The 20,207-nt window shown below is 43.4% G+C and overlaps 3 protein-coding genes across 5 annotated transcripts; 2 read left to right on the top strand and 1 right to left on the bottom strand.

Moving 5' to 3' along the window:
* Positions 1 to 9: 9 nt before the first annotated feature.
* Positions 10 to 2,996, bottom strand: aldob (aldolase b, fructose-bisphosphate). The gene is made up of 9 exons (XM_015031525.1): positions 2,881 to 2,996; positions 2,172 to 2,284; positions 1,872 to 2,083; positions 1,719 to 1,773; positions 1,458 to 1,618; positions 1,295 to 1,378; positions 1,033 to 1,207; positions 412 to 611; positions 10 to 176 (listed from the first exon to the last, which is right to left on the bottom strand). Exons 2-9 carry the CDS (start codon positions 2,281 to 2,283, stop codon positions 81 to 83), a joined length of 1,095 nt encoding a protein of 364 aa, XP_014887011.1. The 5' UTR covers position 2,284; positions 2,881 to 2,996; the 3' UTR covers positions 10 to 80.
* Positions 2,997 to 5,404: 2,408 nt separating this feature from the next.
* On the top strand, positions 5,405 to 14,785 carry rnf20 (ring finger protein 20, E3 ubiquitin protein ligase). 2 transcript variants are annotated; one of them, XM_015031519.1, is made up of 22 exons: positions 5,405 to 5,535; positions 5,827 to 6,000; positions 6,094 to 6,162; positions 6,255 to 6,353; positions 6,447 to 6,594; positions 6,691 to 6,876; positions 6,984 to 7,099; positions 7,734 to 7,880; positions 7,960 to 8,034; positions 8,124 to 8,243; positions 9,382 to 9,561; positions 9,666 to 9,801; positions 10,044 to 10,165; positions 10,242 to 10,398; positions 10,481 to 10,796; positions 10,975 to 11,092; positions 11,236 to 11,385; positions 11,477 to 11,689; positions 11,923 to 12,048; positions 12,171 to 12,311; positions 13,573 to 13,677; positions 14,101 to 14,785. In XM_015031519.1, exons 2-22 carry the CDS (start codon positions 5,830 to 5,832, stop codon positions 14,275 to 14,277), a joined length of 3,072 nt encoding a protein of 1,023 aa, XP_014887005.1. In that variant the 5' UTR covers positions 5,405 to 5,535; positions 5,827 to 5,829; the 3' UTR covers positions 14,278 to 14,785. The 2 variants fall into 2 exon arrangements, with proteins under 2 accessions (XP_014887005.1, XP_014887004.1); XM_015031518.1 differs by having other exon boundaries at positions 5,823 to 6,000.
* Positions 14,786 to 15,747: 962 nt separating this feature from the next.
* Positions 15,748 to 19,420, top strand: LOC106946857 (uncharacterized). Of its 2 annotated transcripts, XM_015031515.1 has the most exons (4): positions 15,748 to 16,682; positions 16,994 to 17,053; positions 18,581 to 18,683; positions 18,958 to 19,420. In XM_015031515.1, the coding sequence occupies exons 1-4, from the start codon at positions 16,491 to 16,493 to the stop codon at positions 19,308 to 19,310; spliced, it is 708 nt and encodes a 235-aa protein (XP_014887001.1). In that variant the 5' UTR covers positions 15,748 to 16,490; the 3' UTR covers positions 19,311 to 19,420. The 2 variants fall into 2 exon arrangements, with proteins under 2 accessions (XP_014887001.1, XP_014887003.1); XM_015031517.1 differs by lacking the exon at positions 16,994 to 17,053 and having other exon boundaries at positions 15,749 to 16,682.
* Positions 19,421 to 20,207: the final 787 nt, after the last annotated feature.

Genomic DNA, 20,207 nt, shown 5'->3' with positions numbered 1-20,207 from the left:
ACGCTGTTATTGGTGATGCAGGGGGGACATCAACATTTGGTCCACGTGTATTTTTTTTTTTTTTTTAGTGTTCATAGTATTTAATAGACGTAGCTGGCAGTGTAAAGGGACTGCATAGCAGCCTGGCTGGCTGGGGTGGCAGGCTTGTACTCTCCTTTGGAGGCCAGGCCGTTGATCTAATGGGAACAGAGGAGAGGAGAGAAGGGCAAAGTCAAACAGTAGCATTAATGATCAGCCAAGTTGCATGCGCCACCTGAGTGCAAGGCCTAACGGACGGAAAGATTTTGAGAAATCAATCATTCACGAAACTGTGTAAAATTGAGTAATTCCAGATAAGAAATATTTAAAGTCCAGAATGGCTAATTGATGACTGGGAACTCATCAAAGGCTTCCTGTGTGTCTGAGGCTCACCTTCGCCCTGGTGAAGAAAGCCTCCTGCGCAGCTTTCTTGTTGGCGTCTTTGCCCACCCAGGCTGCAAGAGCGGAGGCCTGGAGTGCTCGGCCGTAAGAGAAGGTCAGTTTCCAGGGGCGGTGGAGGGGAACTTGGTTGATGGCGTTCAGGTTGAGGGAGGCCTCCTCCTCACTCTGGCCTCCAGAAAGGAAGCAGATGCCTGGAAAGGTTGCAGAAAAGAAGCACAATTTGCAGTTAAAATGTTAAAGTAAGGTTTTATTTAAATGTTACAAACAGTTAATATTTTTTCCAGGAGAAGGCAACTTTCCTGTTGTTTTACTTTCATCAGTTGTTTTCTATGAGAAAGTCCTTGGTGGTGCACCTAATTCTGTCTACCTACAAGGTGAAAATAGTTTTCTTCTCTATAAATAAAAATGTAATCTAAACCTAACAACTAGTTTAAACTAATCTGGACTTAGACTAAATGAGAGAGGGAGAGAGAGAAAGAGAGAGAGAGAGAGAGAGAGAGAGAGAGAGATCTGTTGCTTCTAACTTTTTACAAGAACCTCACTTCATGAATCCTAAAATATTCCTTTAACCTGATTCCTTGTGGTTGGAGGAATCAGCTGCAGAAGGCTTACCTGGCACAGCAGCGGGTACAGTGCGCCTCAGGGTGGTTACTGTTGCCAAGGCGACATCCTGGGGGGTGTATTTCTTAGTGCAGGAGTGTCCAGCGGTGACCATGTTGGGTTTCAGCAGAGTTCCTTCCAAGTACACATGGTGGTCATTCAGAGCCTTGTACACAGCAGCCAGGACCTGCAGATAAATACATACACATCAACATGAATGGGCATTGATGTCATGTAATTAATATATAGATGGTGTGCTTTATGTCACACTCGCCTTCTCTGTGACATACTGGCAGCGTTGCAGGTCGTGGTCACCATCAGGCAGGATCTCTGGCTCCACGATGGGCACCAGGCCATTCTGGAGAAGACAGGGTTAAAACTAATGACATCTAGGTTTGTCTGCTGTCCGTTACTGCAGCTAAAACTGCGACACAGACCTGCTGGCATATGCTGGCATATCTGGCAAGAACATTGGCGTTCTCTGCAATGGCGAGAGCTGATGGGCAGCCGCCTGAGATCTTGAGCACACACCTCCACTTGGCGAAGTCGCAGCCATCCTTCTTGTACTGGGCACACCGCTCCGACAGGCCATCAAGACCTAAAAAGGCACAAAACATCTCACTCTGAATCGTTTTTTTTTTTTGTTTGTTTTTTTTTAGAAATATGCAAACCAAAGTATATGTGTTAATGGTAGTTACCTTGGGTGGTGGTCTCTCCATCTGTTCCATTCAGACCAGCTGTGCCTTTGTCTACCTATGTCAATTAATCACACAATAGTAAGTAAAATCTAAAAAAAATTGCCAACACTCTTTTATTAACGGTCTCAGAAGTTTGCATGAAGATCTCTTCACCTTGATCCCAACGACAATCCCCTTCTCCTTGACGACCTGGGGGAAGAGTTTGCCGCTGTCTGACTTCTGGTAGAGCGTCTCGTGGAAGAAGATGACCCCGCCGATGCTGTTGGCAATGGAGGGGTCAGATGAGAAAAGGATCTCCCGGAAACAGCGGCGGTTCTCCTCCGTGTTCTCCACATTGATTTTCTGCAGCCTCTTCGCCATGGTGCCTTGAGGGAGGAGCGTAGATTTTCAGTCGCACATGACCAGCTTGCAGTCGCTCCCTGCGCCAGAACCTCAACCAAGACCGAGACCAACCTGTTGATTCGTCCGCAGCCAGGATTCCCTTTCCTGGAGCGACGATCCTCTGAGCAATGTCAGAGAGCTCCTTCTTCTGCTCCGGAGAGAGGGCTGGGAACTGATGGGTCATCCTTGGAGAACCATAGCGGATTATTAAAATCAACTTAAAATTTTACAGTGAGAGAGGAAAACACATTGCATTTTCACATCTTATGGCAAATGGCTGCTATTACACATCCTGCTTTTCTTGCACCACCTCTCCAGTTAAATATTTGGTCTGCATGATTGAACTTTGGCCTTCAAAACAGATACGTTATTCTGTTTAGCTATGCAACCTGAGTTCATAGTTCACTTTGCAACAGGTTGACCAACGTTTTTTTTCTGCAGAGCAATGACAGCAAAACAATGCACTACAGCTAAGATCTTGATAATATACATGCAATACAATAACTTCCGCCAAATGATATTTGCGCAAATACTTTTGCACTTGATTTCTTTTCGCCTACCACCGTGTCAGAATAAAAACATCAATGCAAATTCATATTTGAAAGGAAATTTAAACATTTCTGTTTATTAGCAGTTAACAACAAAGCACCTCTACCAGCCAATATGTGCAAAGTCGCATGCAGACCAAACCCACTTACTATGTAGCAGTGCTGCAGAAACTAGTCACGTTCTGAACAATCCTCACAAATTTCTCAATTGACCAAATAAAAACGAGTCTCACTTGAGTGTTTTGTCAAACTGCGTCGACAGCTGAAGTGACAGACGGCCTCCTTTTTCCTCCCTGGGCTGATCGCGATGGTGATGAAGAAGGCAGAAAGTGGGTGAAGAGTTGTATTTATTCCTGTTGAGGGCGGTGGGGGCGGGGGAGGTGCTCATGATGTGTCGGGGGGCGGGCCAGGGGGAGGCGGGTGTCACAATGGAGACGCAATTGGCCCCAGTCAAACCCAAAAAGGCGGGCTTCATGATGATGTTGATCCGCTTCTGTGGACTCCACAGTTCATCGCAGGGCCTGGGATTGAGTTTGGGTTAAAACATGAAAGAGAGCATTGTGTGAGTGTAAAGTCAAAGTCTGCATGAGCGAAGAAATCAGAGGAGGGAGAGCTCCTCCTTCTTTAGCTTTGCAGAAAATGTAACTGGAGACTAGCTCTGCTGCAATGTTGCAATTCAGGTTTTGGATCCCTTCTTCTGGGGGAATTGTAAACACAAGCAAAGATTTGTATCTTGTAGATGTTTTTTTTAAGGATTCTAAAAAGGACCTTTGTTAAAATAAAGATGAAGGACAATCAGCAGCTGCGTGTCGAATTTTGTTTTCATCACTGTACAGAAAACAGATCAGACATGCAGATCTCTTCTCACCATTGGAAATTCTATTTCCTTAAAGTCAATGCACAGATCGGTTTTAAATATTTGTTTATCATTACTATTTTCTTTTGCATGTTATATTTTCATTGGGTTGAAGTTTCACTTCAAATACGCAATCCATACTCAGAGGTAACTTTTTCTGCACACACAGAAAGTGTGCTTGTTGTCACATTCCGAGAAAAAACAGCTTTTTAAAACCTGTGTCTTCATGCAGTTTGCTGTATGCATCTTTTTGCACCACTACTTTTTTTAAAATTACTTTTTTATCTAATCCCAAAAGATGGGGACATTTGCACCCAGAGACTGAGATTGATGAGACAGCTTTTACACAACCTGGACTCCGCACCATGTGCAATGTCCTCTTTCTAATTGCAGCTCAGAGTTCAGCCTTTGTGCGTGATTTTATTTTCACATACTTTGTAGTTCTGAAAAGTCATCCAAAGAATCTTGCTTGTCCCAGAGGGTGTACATAAGATGGTAATTAAAACAGATTGCAGGGGACAATTGCTGGTTTGAATGTTTTGTTGTAAATCCTTTCTCTAGAGTGTCATTCAACTGGTGGGAAATCCTGAATATCCCTGTCAGCACTGAAAAACTACACATTTCTTGTGTTATGGCAAATATGTATAACGCATAATATGTACGTTAACTTGTACACATGACCAGAATAATGTTGTTTTCACCAGGGGAAACTATTAAAACTGCAGAGCAACAACATATCTTAAAAAAAATTGGAAAAAAGAAAAGATTCCAAATTATTTCAGGAATCCATGTCACTGAGGCTCAAAATGCCTTTAGTTATGTTATGTGGTCTGATGGTCTGATCTTGCTGAAGAATTCTGGACTTTGGTAGACTTTGAAACAAGCAAAGGCTTTAGATAAACTAGTGAGGTAGAGATTGTTATCTGAGTGTGTTTCAAAAACAGGACGATTTCGTCATGTATTGTGTCATGGGCCCTCTGAAACTGTTGGCACATAAGTTTTGGACACATGCTTGCTGACACAAAAGCAAATACAATGTGCAAAATATCTGCTTTGAGAAATAATCAGACATAAAATATTTATTTTAAGAAAATTGAAAACAATTTGCTAAATTTGAATGTTTTTAGTTAGACGTTCATTAAAAAAGATCATGCTGTGAAAATAGAAGCATCAGTGAGTTTGTTGTGCAAATGAGCAGACTGATGAGTTTTATATTCAACCTTGCTCAAGCTAAAACATAAATTGTTTAATCTTTATTGAAGAGGGACATACAAAGTAAACTGGTTCAAGTATGGATCCCTGATGAACTGACTAAAGCTCATCATTTTTCTTACAATTTTCTATGCTATGCTAACCAGAGCAAAAGTGTCCTCTGGTAACCCAAATTTTAACATAACAAGGCTTTTGCAATATCCCAAGGTACCTCAAAAACTGAATTTATGTTGTGAGCCATCTCGCTGCACTGCAATGTTTTGAACCAATTGTAAGTGAAAAAGGTTGTAATAAAAAAATAATAAAAAATAATAATAATAATAATAATAATAATAATAATAATAATAATAATAATAATAATAATACCAGCACTTCTGTTTTCAGGAAATATTTCTTTGTTAGAAAATTATATCTACACCCTTTATGAAGCTAAAAAGAAATATTAATCATTATCACCAAAGACATAAAATGAAAAGAAAATAGGCCCAAGTAAGGAACCCTGAGGCACCAGATGGGTGGCTCAATTGGCAGTTATAAAGAACTCGACACATAGATAAAAAGTAAAAGTTTTTTGTCCTTTAGAATAAATCCTTATCGTTAAAACCCCGTTTATATAACTGCATTACATTACAGAAAATATTGAGATTGAACGCGTTTAGAGCGGCCTCCTTTACTGTAGATGGCGATAGAGAGCGGGTGTCAGGTGAAGGTGGCCCCGCCCTCCCTCCAGAATGCTAACATTTCCGTTTCCGTGCGGGAAGGAGTCGTAACATCAACATTTCGAAACAGATTCGGTCAATAACTGTTAACATTTAAATCGGTAAGGGTTTGGTTATAACATTTCATACTGAACGTGTTATCAGACGGTGGTGGCAAATCGACTGTTCAGCTTTAAATCTCTTCAGTTTCTTTTGCATCTGCCGTTAGCAGCTAGCTAACATGCAGAGAGAGTTTCAGGCAGCTTCCCCAGAGTCTGAATGTTAAAACAGCATTGTTTTTCTACATTTATGTTTTTATCACTGTGGAGTATTTGGCTTAAAAAATAAAAAGTAAAGCAGTATTGCTAAATTGCATCTGCGGTAACTGTTTGCTTTTGTTGCTTTTAAGCTAGAAGATGTCGGGGCAGAAGCGTCCTGCTGACCCCAGTGGGCCCTCTTCCTCCGGTGCCCCCCCGGAGAAGCGGAGGGAGCGGGATGGAGAGGACGGAGGTCCCGGTGTGAGCGCTGGAGCCGGAGGGAGCACCGCGGTGGAGACGGTCATCAAACTGGGAGGAGTGTCCAACTCTGTGAGCCTCTCTTTTATCTTCTTCTGCAGATAAGATGCATCAGAAAAGTGTGAAGTTTTCATTATTTTCCGATCTGAATGAAATGTTTTCCAGGAGGAACAAGACATCAAAGCTCTGCAAGCTAAGAACCGAAAGTTGGGAGAATCTCTCGATCAAAGACAGGTACACTCATTTACTTCAATGAACGTTTACAACTCTGGACACAGTCAAAGAAAGCTGCACTGTGCTTCATCTGTTGGTTGATTGGCTTGCAGGTGATTGAGGACGAGCTGCGAGAGCGAATTGAAAGACTGGAGACTCGGCAGGCTACAGATGATGCCAGTTTGCTTATTCTCAACAGATATTGGAACCAGGTGAACATTCAGAGAAAGAACATTAAAGAGGAATGGCTTGGGTTAATTTCTTTTACGTTAAGTAAAAACATGTCACAACTTGCCCTCTTTCAGTTTGATGAGAACATCCGACTCCTCATCAGGCGCTATGACCAAACAAGCAGCGAACCGGAGAAATCTCCAACAGGCGAGGGACGGAGCCTGAAGCCGGAAACCCCAGAACCCGATGGAGATTCAAACCAGGAGCGGGCCAAGGACAGAGGTTATTATGGATCGGGCACAGGAACAGAAAAATGAACAGCATGAATATATTAAACAAATACTAAACCAATCATTTCTTTCCCCGTTTTTCACCCAGGGCATCAAGGAGAAACGTCAAACTCCTTTTTGGCGACACTGGCAAGCAGCACCAGCGAGGAGATGGAGGCCGAGCTGCAGGAGAGGGTGGAGTCGAGCCAGAAGCAGGCCAGTCGTTTGGTGGAGATCTACAAGAACCTGAAGAGCACCTTGGACCAACTGAAAACGGAGCTTGACTCTGGGGGCGGTGAGGGGAAACATGCAGGAGTTTCTCCAAAAAAAATAAAAAGAGGCAATGATGGCACTGCAACAGAATGAAACTTAATCTGGGGAAAAAAAATTGTGTTTTTACAGACGGTGGTCTGAAGCAAGTCGCAATCAAGCTGAACTCCCTCCTGAGCAGGGAGAACGAGCTGCTCCAGCAGCTGACCGAGAACCTGAAACAGAAACACAGTCACATGACCAGCGAGGTATATAGACTTCCTTCTTAGTGGTTGTTCTCCTCAAATCGAGATGCACCAGTCCTGCTTTTTGATTTGACCAATACGGATGAGATTATTTCACAGAGATGGCACTTTTGAAGGAATTATAAGATCATGCCCATGTGGTGTTTTTTTTTTTATTAAACTTTAAAATAAGTATTTTAATTTTTCCTTGATGAATGCAGATCAAGGAAAATGTATCGATTTCTTTGACAATATTTATAGTGAAGATTTCTGTGTATTTTTTTTAATAATAAATCTTGAAATTTGTTGCCTGTGAAAATATGTGGGGCATCTCACGAGGAAGACATAAAACAGCAGGATGAATAATTGTTTGCCGTTTTACAAAATGTAGCTGCTTGAAACCTTGTAGAGCAATCTTAAACAGTTGGCTGCTTGTACTGTAGGGGTCGGTTCTGCAACTTTTACCTAGATATCTGATCTAATGGAGCATCCAGTCCAGAGTCCTGATGAGAAACAGATTATTTAATTTGGGTTTGTGGAAGCACAAGCACATGGAAAAGTTGCAGGACATTAGTCCCTGATGACTGGAGCTTGAAGCCTCTGTTGTAATGAAGAGTCCTGTCTCCTCATCAGTCTTTGCTCTCCTTGTCCTTTGCAGTCTCGGTCTTTGGGTCGGGCGGCTAACAAGGCGGACCAGCGCGTCAGCGAGCTGCAGGCTCGGATTGAAGAGCTCCAGTGGGACATGGAGAAGATCCGCCGTCGAGAGAACAGGCTGAATGCCCACCTGAGCGAAATTCTGGAGCGGGTGAGACTGAATTTTGTCAGTAGCTGGATTAAGATGTATGTTGTAGCTTGTGTTAAACTACAACACCTGTGCTGTACAGGTCAACAGCAAAGGCTACAAAGTGTGTGGTGAGGCCAGCAGCGTGTGTGGAACAATCACTATTAACAAAAGAAAGGTAGGTTTCTTTTTCCTCTTTCATTTATTTCTTCATTTATTTAGTTTCTCAGATTGGTTCACATTTAATGTTTTTTTTTTTTTATATAGTTTGAGGAGATGAACAGTGAGTTGGAGGAGAACACGGAGCTGGCAGAAAATCGCCTCGTTGAGCTGCAGAAGCTCCAGCAGGACCTGCAAAACGTCCAGCAGGAGAACAACAACATGAAGGTATTTCCGTTGTTGCAGCAACGTTTTCAATTCAGTCTTCTGCGTTTCAGCAGCGGAGCTTTGGCTCCACGTTTTTAAAGCTGAACAAAACTCAGCAACTGCATCAACTCGAGCTCAAAGACACTTTGTTGTGATGCTCAAGATACTAAATGGATCTTTGCTGGGTGAAATTTTTTATCCAGTCTACATTGCCTTGAAAAAGTATTCATACTTAAGTTTTTTCCAATTTTTTTTCACATTAAAATCACAAATTAAAACCACAAAAAGATATTTTTTTCAATATTTAACTACCAAAAAGGACACAATTGTGAAGTGAAAGGAAATTGTACAACATTCTTAATTTATTTAGCAATTAAAATCTGTTTTGTGGTTTTATTCTGCTTTCCACAACTAGAGATTGAAGTGGTTTCTCATTGTTTGCAAAAGAGGCCAAGCTCGGTCAGACTGAACAGAAAGCAGCTGTGAACAGCAGTGTTCAGGTTTCACCGTAGAATCTCAATTAGATCCATGTTTAGACTTTGACTAGACCAAGCTAATACATGAATATGCTTTGATCTAAACCCTGTGAGTGTAGCTCTGGCTGCATGTTTAGGATCGGTAAACCTTCTCCTGAATCTCAAGTCTATTGCAGCCTTTTACAGTATTACTTCCAGTATTAGCCGGTATTTATTCTGACGGCATGATGCTGCCACCATGTATCACTGTTAGACTGAGAAGTGTCCTGGGAGACTTTCAAGCCTTGAGATATTGTTACAAAACCTATCTGTGTTTTAAATTGCTCCATAACATTATCCCTACACACTCTGCTGTTCTCCTTGGTCTTGGTGTTGCTAATGTTCTCCAACAAACCCCTGAGGTCTTAAAAGAACAATTACTGAGACTAAATTACTCACTTTGTCTTTACACTTCATGTTATTTCGTATTGCATTCGGATGCTCCGGGTTTTATTGACGCGTTGGAGTAAAGCCGGCTTCAAACTTTGAAGCCCATGAAACTTGCTCCTTTAACTTTGGTGTTGCATTATTTTGGTTTAAATTTGTAGCCTGTCAAGATATCCAAAGAACTTAAACTTTTCTATGTCCTTTCAACTTATTTTTCTTTGGCTTCGTTGTTTACTAATCATTTTCTTGGTTGCCAGACGGAGCTGCTGAGTCGAGCTGAAGGTTTGGTCAAAGAGTCCTCAGAGTACCGCTGTCTGCAGTCTCAGTTCTCTGTGCTCTACAACGAGTCCCTGACCCTCAAGGCCCAGTTAGACGAAACCCGGGCTCGCCTCAACACTACCAGGACGGCGCGCCTTCGACAGCTGGAGCACATGGAGGTGGGTTAGGTTGGTGCGTGCGTGCGCGCGCTCCCTCGCTCATGTCGGGATTTAAATGCATCCCTGTCTTAACTTCTGCTCGCTTTCATCGTGTCTTTGTGCAGAATGATGAGGTGGCCCTGCAGAGGAAGGTCCGCACTGAAGTGTTTCAGCTGGAAGACACGTTGGCTCAGGTCAAGAAGGAGTACGAGATGCTGCGCATCGAATTTGAACAGACTCTGGCAGCCAACGAGCAAGCAGGTAATCCACCTATCTGTCTGAAGAAATGCACCGCTCCCAGTCAGAAACAACCAATCAGAGCCAGGAGGGAGAGTGTTCTTCTTTCGGCAAATGGTCTTTTATGATTCTGCATTCTCCAGTTAATGATTAATTACTTGATGACTATTTCGGAAATCGATTCATCATGATTAATTGTTTCAGCTCTACTTTTTTTTTTTATTACCGGTTCATCTTCTCATTTTAAATCGCACCTTTTCTCTTAGGTCCCATCAACAGGGAGATGCGTCACCTTATAAGCACGCTGCAGACACACAATCAGCAGCTGAAAGGAGAGGTGGTGAAGTACAAGCTGAGACTGAGAGAGACGCAAGCTGAGCTCCACCAGGTAGGTCAGAACGGGACAGAGAGTCAGAAGCTACGAGGTGAAACACCCGAGCTAAAGACGTCTCCTCGTTGTGTAGATCCGCGCCTCAAAGGGCAGCGCCATCCTACAGTCGCAGTCGAGCACAGAGATGGACGTGAAGGATGAGTTGACCTCTCCTTCGACCCCGGCTATTTCTGGAGAGCCTGTGGTCAAAACGGAGCCGGATAACGGCTCGTCCACACCGAGCAGCACCGGTAAATTACATTTACAGTCACGGTAGTTTCATTTTCCCGGGTCGTCGTTGCTCATTTGGATCCACCTTGTCCTCCTTGAAAGGAATCTCACTGAAAACAGAGCCTGGCATAGAACCGGATGCAAACATAAAAGAAGAGGAAAAAGATGAGAAAAAAGAGAAGGAGGAAAAGAAAGAAAAAGACATTATTAAGAAAGAGGAGAAAGACAGAGAGAGAGAAAAGGAGAAGGAGAGAGAGCGGCCGACCCGGAGCAGCAGCAGCAGCGGGGTGAAGGAGGAAAGGGAGAAGCCGGGCGTCAGCAGCCATCCGGAGGAGACGGGCGGAGATCGGCTCGCCATGATCGGAGGATCCAAGAGGAAAGAGATGGAGCAGCTGAAGATCGTCCGAGCAGAACTAAAGTACGTTTGGAAAGTTGTATTTCCCATCCATCTTGTGTTGTACGTATAGTCTGGATCTTTTAATGACCTTGTAAATCAGCATCTAGAAAGGCTTTGATCTATGCAGAATTCCGACTGTAGCCGGATTTTTTTTCTGAAACTTAAAATTTCTTTCCAATATGCATCTGTAACTTTGTAGGAAAGCCCAGGAGTCCCAGAGAGAGATGAAGCTGCTGCTGGACATGTATCGATCGGCACCGAAGGAGCAGAGAGACAAAGTCCAGCTCATGGCTGCAGAGAAAAAGACCAAGTCAGAGGTGATCATAATCCTTGAGCTGTTTTAATTGTTGTAAAACATTTTTCCCGTTTAGTCTGGATATTGTTCTTAGTTTTACCAAAAAAAAAAAAGAAGAAGAGTTTGTTGAATGCGATGTGACAATGCATCTCCTCTTTTTTGCAGGCAGAGGAGCTTCGGCAGAGGCTGCGGGAGCTGGAGGAGAGGGAGAGAAGAGAGGGCAAAAAAATGGCGGATGAAGAAGCTCTAAGAAAGATCCGCTCAGTAGAAGAACAGATAGACATCCTCAACAAGAAGCTGTCCATCGCCAAACAGGTCTGAGCTCCACCAGGTCGTTTACATTCACCAGCTTCCTGCCCAGTTCTCTGTTTTTGTCTGTCTCACTTCTCCCTGCAAAACCCGTCAGGAGGAAGACGCGCTGCTGAGCGAGATGGACGTGACGGGCCAGGCCTTCGAGGACATGCAGGAACAAAATATCCGCCTCATGCAGCAGCTCCGGGAGAAAGACGACGCCAACTTCAAGCTGATGAGCGAGCGGATCAAGTCCAACCAGATCCACAAGCTTCTGAAGGAGGAAAAGGAAGAGCTTGCCGACCAACTCCTCACCTTAAAAACTCAGGTGCAAAATGAGGCCACGCCTCAGCAGCTCATCTTATATATCATCTCAAATAAAAAGATGCTTTTATTTGTATTCATCGAACACTTTATAGTAAGGCAGTGAAGGCCTTGTTGGTCCCTAATAGTCTACTGTTGGCAAATTACTGTGAGATTTTTCATTTGGTTTTTAACTTAAATCATGTTTGAGGGTTATTAGATTCTTTTGGACTCATTTGTTATGGTTGTGATTGACAGGTGGATGCACAGCTGCAGGTGGTCAGGAAGCTGGAGGAGAAGGAGCGCCTCCTGCAGGGCACAATTAGTACTGCAGAGAGGGAGCTGGCGCTTCGAACACAAGCTTTGGACATGAACAAACGAAAGGTAACATGTTGATCAGAAACTTAATCCTTTAAAACTGTGGAGAAATGAAACATTCTAATAAATCGTGGTTTAAAAAAACAACAACACGAGTTTAAGTTGGATGACGTCTGTCGCGGCTGCAGGCTCAGGAGTCTGCGCTGCTGTCGGAGGAGCTGCGAACCCAGCTGGAGCAGGTTCAGCAGAAGCTGAAGCTGGTCAGAGAGGAGGTGGTGGAGAACAGCATCTCCAGAGAGAAGGAGTCCTTCAACGCCCGGCGAGCGCAGGTAGCAACACACACACAGAGGCTAAACCTGCACTCGGTCTGTCAAATGATGAAATTGATGATAATAACATGAAGTTTTTATTTCAATATCGTTACCACTTGAACTGAATGACAAGCGACTGAAGATTATTTCAAAAATAAAGTCCAGCATTCATTTACTGATGCTGATTATAACGAGAAGCTTTGGGTTTAAAATCGATCCAAATATCCACTATTTAATTTAACGATGATAAAAGAAAAAGAAAGTATTAAAAAAAAAAAAATCTCTGCCTTTGACTGTAGATCTAAGTCTGTTTCAGGTTGAGCCTGAAACAGACAAATGATGAAAGGAGCTACTTCACTGCACCAGCTGAGTTAATTGGTGCAATCAGTTTCTGAAATGTAAACACAGCTGATGCCCGCAGCGCTGCGCTTCCTGGTATTCTGTCTGTTTGTAGAGTTTGCAAACATCATCGGAGATTATCATCATTACTGGATAACTGTAATCCAGTTATCCAGTAATGATAACTGGATAACTGGCCGACCAACTCCTCACCTTAAAAACTCAGGTGCACCATGGTGCGCTTCATTCAACTTTTCAGTTGAATGAAGACATTGTGTGAACTGTTTTCAAGAAAGACGCATGTATTTCACATTTCAAGTGTAAAATCCTTTTCAGTATTGGGGGAATTCTGTTCTGCAGATTCCTTGTTTAAATTTTCTCAGTTTTGCTCATTACCGAAATACTACCGCGTTGAGGAGCAAGGGTTTTTATAATAGCTGTTTATAAAATGAGACACTTGGGTAACTCTTGGCCAGATGAGGAGCAGTCGTCAGTGTTTTGGTGTTGGACATGCAGCCCTGGACCTTTTTGCTGCATGTCTTCCACCTTTCTTATTTTTTTTTAAATTATTAATCACATAATCTTTTTTGTTACAGTGCAATAAAATGATTTAGGTTTTTTAATAACATCTGGAATGATTTTAAAATAGTTTTTTTTATTCAAACGGTTTAATCCTAAATGTCCCAAGTTCTAATCATTTCATTTAATTATTTATTCAATTTGAATTTTACTTATTTATTATCATAATTTATTGCTCTATCATGACATCTCATCCTATTATTTTATCTTCTAATCAGTGATTAAACAGATTTGTATTTGTATTTGTACTGCTAGGTGCGTAAGCTCGTCTTTTATACCAGAGGATGAAGGTCATTCAGCGCCTCACTTTGTGGTAGATTTTCTTTTTTTTTTTTTTCCCTCACAGTCGATTGTTTTTCAGGAGGACATCTCCAAGCTAAGGAGAAAGATTGAAAAAGCCAAGAAACCAGCTGAGAAGATCAGCAACGGAGACGAAATCCTGAACGAAGAAATTAACGAGTACAAGGTACGCATAAAAGATAGAAAGCTTACATTTATTACAATATTGTGCTTGACTAAAACATCTGACATAAAAACAGATGAACAGCCTTCAAGTTAAATTTCTGTTGCTTGTTTTTTTTTTTTTTTTTTCATAACCCCAGCCACATTTTGAAATACTTTAATATTTTGACTCTAACAGCAGCGTCATGGTCAGATTTTCCCAACATTTGTCTGTAAATGAGTCGGTGGTTTTGTGTAATTATGACAAGTCTGAATGATTTGTGAAAGCCTCGTTTACAAGATTTATGACTCGGCTAAAACAACAAAGCCCTAGCTGCTTCACAAATTCGCATGCCTTCATCTTTAAACCACTCAGCCCAAGAACCTTAATGGCCTCCATGTTTACTGTTGAAGACATTTCCTCCTCTTCTTCCCTTCCCTCCTGCAGGCTCGCCTAACGTGCCCGTGCTGCAACTCCCGGGTGAAGGACGCCGTCCTGACAAAATGCTTCCACGTCTTCTGCTTCGAGTGCGTCAAGACGCGCTACGACACTCGGCAGAGGAAGTGCCCCAAGTGCAACGCCGCCTTTGGGGCGAATGACTTCCATCGCATTTACATTGGCTAAATCCACCAACTCTGCCCTCCTTCAGTCGGGATGAATAGGAGCCGTTGCCTGAAGCAAGAGTCGGCACTGCAATCATGTGGTCCATCCTTTCACAGGGTATTAAGTGCAGCCACAGGATGATTTCAGTGATGCTCCAAGAGGAAGACTTTATTAAAAGGTTTTTTTTTGCCCCTCTCCTCCCCCCACACAATGACTGAAACATTCCCATCCAGTATCCACTACTACGCTGATGTTCTCTGGTGCAGAAGGAATGGTTTTATACTGAGTGTTGTGTGTTTGTCTGCTTGCTTTTAAAAACGGCATGTGAGAGAGCAATGGATGAAAAACTGCAGTGAAAAAAAAAAGAACATTTCTCTTAGTGTTGTTTATATTAAGTGTCTCTGTTTATTGTACATTTCTTTTTTTTTTAATTAGAAATGATTTTCTTGCCTCTGAATTCTTTAACATTTCCCATGTTGCTTTGGTGTATTTTGATGTTCAGCTAGTTATTAAACTGATATCAAATGTGTGCTTCTGATTCCAGCTCCTAACCTTCCACAGCGTAGCTTACACTCTACAGCGGTCAGCTTATCCAAAGAGGAGTGTAGGTGTTGATGTACGCTTGTGTAGAAGCCATTTCATCAAAGGGGAATGGGAGATGGGTATTATGTGAAATTGCTTTTGAGTTGTATATGTTATAATAGTATTCCTGCATGTGTGAGAAATCCTCACATCTCCCATGGCAGCCATCTGGGGGTACCTAAATGCGCTGCTAATCTCACAGAGCACCTCTTTCCTTGGGACTCTTCCGCTCAGCTCCTTCAGACTAGCAGCAGCAGTTAGCAAACACCTGGTGGAACTGCACATCTGATGATGTCATCATGTCAACTACTCGGTGCAAAGCTAAGAAGAACGGTCGTAAATGGCATAATGAGAAGCCTTGTGAGGATACTCTGAAGGCTGACGAGAGTAGACGCTTCTTAAAGAGACGGGCCCAATTTCTAGGCGTCAAATTTATTCTGTTATGCTTAAAACGACTGGATTTTCATAAGAACTTAAGGTAAAATAGTTACTTGATTGTCCTGGAAAATGGCACTTTATGTCTGGCCCCTGTAGGCGTCAGTTCAGGCACTGTCACCTACTGGCCAACCAGTGTAGGGTCGCAAAATGATCAATCCTGTAATGAGTTGGTGTCTGGATTGATACTGTTATTGAACAAGTTAAAACGTTTATTATTATATGTTATGACTACTTTGTACCTAAAAACCCAAAAACATGCTTGTTTGTGAATGAATAAATCACTCTCACTGGTTATAGTCCAAAATGCCACGTGCTGCATTAGAAGTGCAGCACGTGGCAAAAAGACTTCAAAGGAAGATAGCGGGGCTGACGCTTTCTGATCACACAAGAAAAGAGCTGGAGCCTAAATCTATGAGCAGTCCTCACGTTTGACTTTGTGTGTGTTAAACCACAAGTCCCAGTGTGCAAATCTCTATTTATCCCTATGCTGCAGAGCTCTCCTCCCCCTCTTCCTCCTCCTCCTCCTCCTCCTTCCTGAAGATCCAGGCGTGTTTTCTCGTTGGAAACAGTCGTTAGAATCGCTTGAAGGAAGGGAGTGGAGCTCAGGAAGGTGTTTCTTATATCCGTGAAGGTTTGAGGAGCGTAATTCATCGCAGTTTACCGTTTAACGCAGGCACAGGGACACAAGGAGCCGCGAAGCCTCGCTGGAGCCGAAATAAGAAGCTTTAGGTTCACTCGGGTTCGCCGCGTCACTCCCGTTTTCTCATAAATCCCCCAACCAAAGGAAGCCTTTTCACGTATTTCCGCTGTATTTTCTTCTTTTTTCTTCTCTCCTGTATGAACCCCTGCGTCCTGACTGCAGATCGTGTGCTCGGATCCCCCGCTGGAAGCCTTTCAACACCAAATATAGATCGCTCTGGATCAGATTCTGGCAGCGCCGCCAAACATAATTGTCTGGATGATTTGTGATCCCGAGGGGATTTCGTCTAATTTTGCCGATCACTTTGATGATCAGGACCGGGTTTTCTCACGTTTTCCCGCTTGAGATGCACGTTTGAAGCCCGCTCAGACTGCTCCTCACAGAAGCCATTTTTAATTGAGCTTTTGATTTCCGAGCCTCTGCCTAAAGCTCCCCGGGCTGCAGCGCAAAACCGGTGAGCGCACATCTTGGCACGCCGTTTCCACACCCATCCCCATTGTTCTCCGACAGGGCCATGGCTCGGGTTTGGCTTTCTGTAGCTGCGCTGGTTCTCGGCGTGTCGCTGTGCTGGGCCGGGGGCCAGCAGGCCAAGGCGGGGAGCCCGCCGGTGGTCACCCTGCGCACCGTCATCTCGGGAACCTGCCAGGAGATCCAGCGGTACGCGGAGTCGCTGGTGGGAGCAGGAGTGATCCGCTCAGCTGCTGAGGTACAGGAGGAGCCGCGACACACCATTATACACTCTCGCTTTTTTTTTTTCGCAAATGCTTGTTTTTTCCTTTCATTCTTAATAATCTAACTCAGCTGTGATATTCTTGATCAAAAAACGTGATTTACTAATTTTCAGCTGTCACTTTTTCTCTTCATCCTTCACGCTCATCCCTCTCTCCATGCTTCCTCGACTTCCTAATCCTTCTCCTGATCCCCTCAACCTCTATATGAAACCATTCACCCATGCACACACATAAACTCCCACATCATGACCCTACCCCCACCATGCTGTGGCTCCCTTCTCTTCAGAGTGCTGTGTTGTATCTTGAATCAATGCTGGGTCAGGAGAACGTCCAAGCCTTGGCTATGGTAAGAAAACTCCCAAACACTCTACCGTGGCATGGTTCCAACTTTGTAAGTGGCGCCACTGAGGGGTTGGGGGTCAGGTGGCAAAGGTCAGTCCTGTGAATTTGGTGGTACCCAGTTGTCTGGATGTCATACTGACTAAATATTCGTCAAGCATGTATTTAAGAGAGGGAAGTGTAAGATTTGCTAAGCTTGCAATATATATATATATTTTTTGTAGTTTTTTTTTTTTTCTTGGAGCCATTTCTACTATATACTTCTGGCTACTCTTTCAAATGAAATACGGTCTCATAGTTAGGGTTGGAAATAGGAAGATTTAGAATATTTAGCCACATATACGTTTGTGGGCATCAAGATTTTTGTTTTTCTCTAAATCTCAAGTTCTGCCACATCAGTCTGTTTTAAACGACTAAAACTCTGCCAGGGAGTTTCAGTCCATTGCAACCTTTCACAAGACTCTGAAACTTTGGAGCAGGGCAGTTGGAGCTAAGCCCATTCAACACCTGTAGTTGAAGCAAAATGGCCTCTGTGAAGTAATCGCCGCCTCATTTGCGATATTTGCATGCGAGCCTGCAGCCTCTCTCCCTGCTGTGAGCTTGTGCAGATAATATTTTTGTTTTTATGTGTCACTAGATAACAAACTTGCTCACTGTGACTCAGATGGCAGATCTCAGAATGTAAAAATCCACGGTGTGCGCGCGCGCGCACACAATCCCTGGCATGGAAATTGCCTCGTTATGCAACCAAGAACACAACAAACAAAAGAGCAAAACAACGTCTCTCCAACTGAACCTGGATAAGCGAGGGTTTTGAGTAATAATAGCAAACACAACATCTCTGCATGCAGCTCTGACTCGGCGCAAGTAAACATAATGTAGCAGAGCAACTTCAAGGTCTGACAGATAAAGTTACTGTATTCAGTTCAAGCCTTTCTGTTCCGCCTCCCATCAGCTTTTGATATATTATTAATCTCATACTTTTGTGTCCTTTTGTTGATATAAAACCTTCCACTGGAGTTTGCACAAGCATTCCTCAGGCTGCAGTGTCATCCTCCATCCGACCATGCAGCCCACTGTAAAGCCACACTGTGATATTAAGTGTCAGATGTTAGGACTTGTGCTAACACTGTGCATGGTCCATGTGTCACTGTGCAGTGCAACAGGTGCAGATAAGACCCCCCTCTTCCCACCCTCAGTCCATCTGACCGGGATAACCTTGAGCTTACAGGACAAGACTGTTCTGCATCTGACTCTGGTGTTGTGAGGAGACGCTCTAAATGAATAGAGAGGGATTCCTCCCAGCTGTCTCTCCTATCATGAGGAGCAGCACCTCAAGGCCTCTTGCTTTCACGGGCTCGTGCCAACTGCTGCTGTAAATCTCTGTCTCGGCGTGATAAACGACTCTGTGCCTGGCTGTACATCCTCTTTGTTTTGCCCCTGCTTGATCAGAATGTTGTCCGTCTTCTTTGCCGCGAAAACATGCCTCTCACTCTTCTCCCGTCTCTCTCTCTCCTGCCCGTCTCTGCCACAGTTTCTGTCGACCGCAATCCGATTCTTGGCTGAGGGAGCAGCCAGCGGCCTGAACGTCATCGCCGTTTACGTCACCGAGATCCTCAGAGTCACAGGATTCGATGGTGGGTACCAGGATTGTTTGCAGCTGAGACACTGGTGTCTGTGTGTTTTGACTTTGCTGCTTTCTCAGCTTCGGTGTGTCGCTCATTACATTTTTTGCATGCTGCAGTGTGATAAGTTTCTGCGCCAATCAGAGTAGAGCTTGAGAGAAAATATGCAGCTGGACCTGTGGGGAGTCAGGCTGCCACACCTTTTTAGGTGCGAGTGCTGGTTCTGTCCTGCGTTCTCCAGAATAAGTAAATAGCAAACCCTAAAACGGATTCCTTGTCTTCACAGTTGCAACGTTGCCACGCTTCACCCCGGAGGGCGTGACCGCCGTTGCCCAGTGGGGTCTGGTGGGCCTCATCGCCTACTGGATTCTGACCATCCTTCTCCGTTTGCTGGTTGGCGTCTTCAAGCAGCTGTTTTGGGTTGTGAAAACGGTTTTGGCTCTCTGGCTCTTTGGACTGATTGTGACCGACAAGCACGCCTCCGCAGAGACGACGGCAATTCGAGTGGGAGTCCTGGTGCTGGTGGTCGCCCTGCTGACTCTGTTCACGTCGAGCTCCGAGAAGACTTCCGGTTTGGAGAGCCGGGTTAACAAACTGGAGGGGCGGCTGAGGGCAGTAGAGAGGAGGAAAGAGGAGTAGAGAGGGGCGAAGGTTGGCGTTCATGCTGGTGGGGAGAAGTGGCAACATTTAATGATTTCTACATTTGTGACAACTTTGAAAAATAAAGTTATCTCTGAGATTTTTAATCAGAAATGTCCCTTTTTCCACTTTCAGATAAGAAATTGATTTACAGAAATATTAGAAATATAGACATTGTAGAACTTACCCATGTCTCAAAGTTAGCAGGAAACAAACGTGGAATGCAAATAGTAACTTAGAGATAAAGCCAAAACGGATTCTTAAAAAGATAAACTACAAGTGAAGTGCATGAATGACCAAAGTACTTTGTATGTTAAGAAAAATTTTAAGTTGACTTAATGCAGTGCAAATTGATTTGCACTGTACACCAAGTCATAAACCATGATTCAAAGTGCTATACAAGTTAAAAAGAAAAATATAACTTAAAAACATAATTGTGCATTTTAGAGATCTGGCAAAAATGCAAACCACAAAGAAATAAAGATAAAAGAATGAAATGAAAGAGTAATCCTTGACTTTTAGCAGAAACCTGCAGTAAACAAAAATGTATTCAGTCAAAGCTTAAAGACCATTCAGCTTTTCAGGAAGTTCATTCCACAACCAGCTCCAGCAGATTAAAGGAGTAAATTGTCTGGTAATATTTTCAAGGTACTGTTATGCTGATTTATTGGCATTCATTAAATGTTAAACTTTTAATTGTGCTCATGCCTGTCTCAGCGTGAAATGTGCTGCACGCAAAGCAGTCAGTTGAGCTGGACACGGAGATGCGATGAGTGTACCGCTTTCTTCTTCTCCACCCGAGTCAGATGCGAAAGTTGCAATTTTACTGGCCTCAATTTTGTTTAAATAGAGCAAACAATAGACGGCAAAACCGCCAGAGTAATGTTTAAAATGTGT

This window comes from Poecilia latipinna, unplaced genomic scaffold, assembly GCF_001443285.1.
Source record: "Poecilia latipinna isolate Pla-1442-1.1 unplaced genomic scaffold, P_latipinna-1.0 Scaffold209, whole genome shotgun sequence".
Lineage (NCBI taxonomy): Eukaryota > Metazoa > Chordata > Actinopteri > Cyprinodontiformes > Poeciliidae > Poecilia > Poecilia latipinna.
This window is presented reverse-complemented; position numbering and strand designations above follow the sequence as displayed.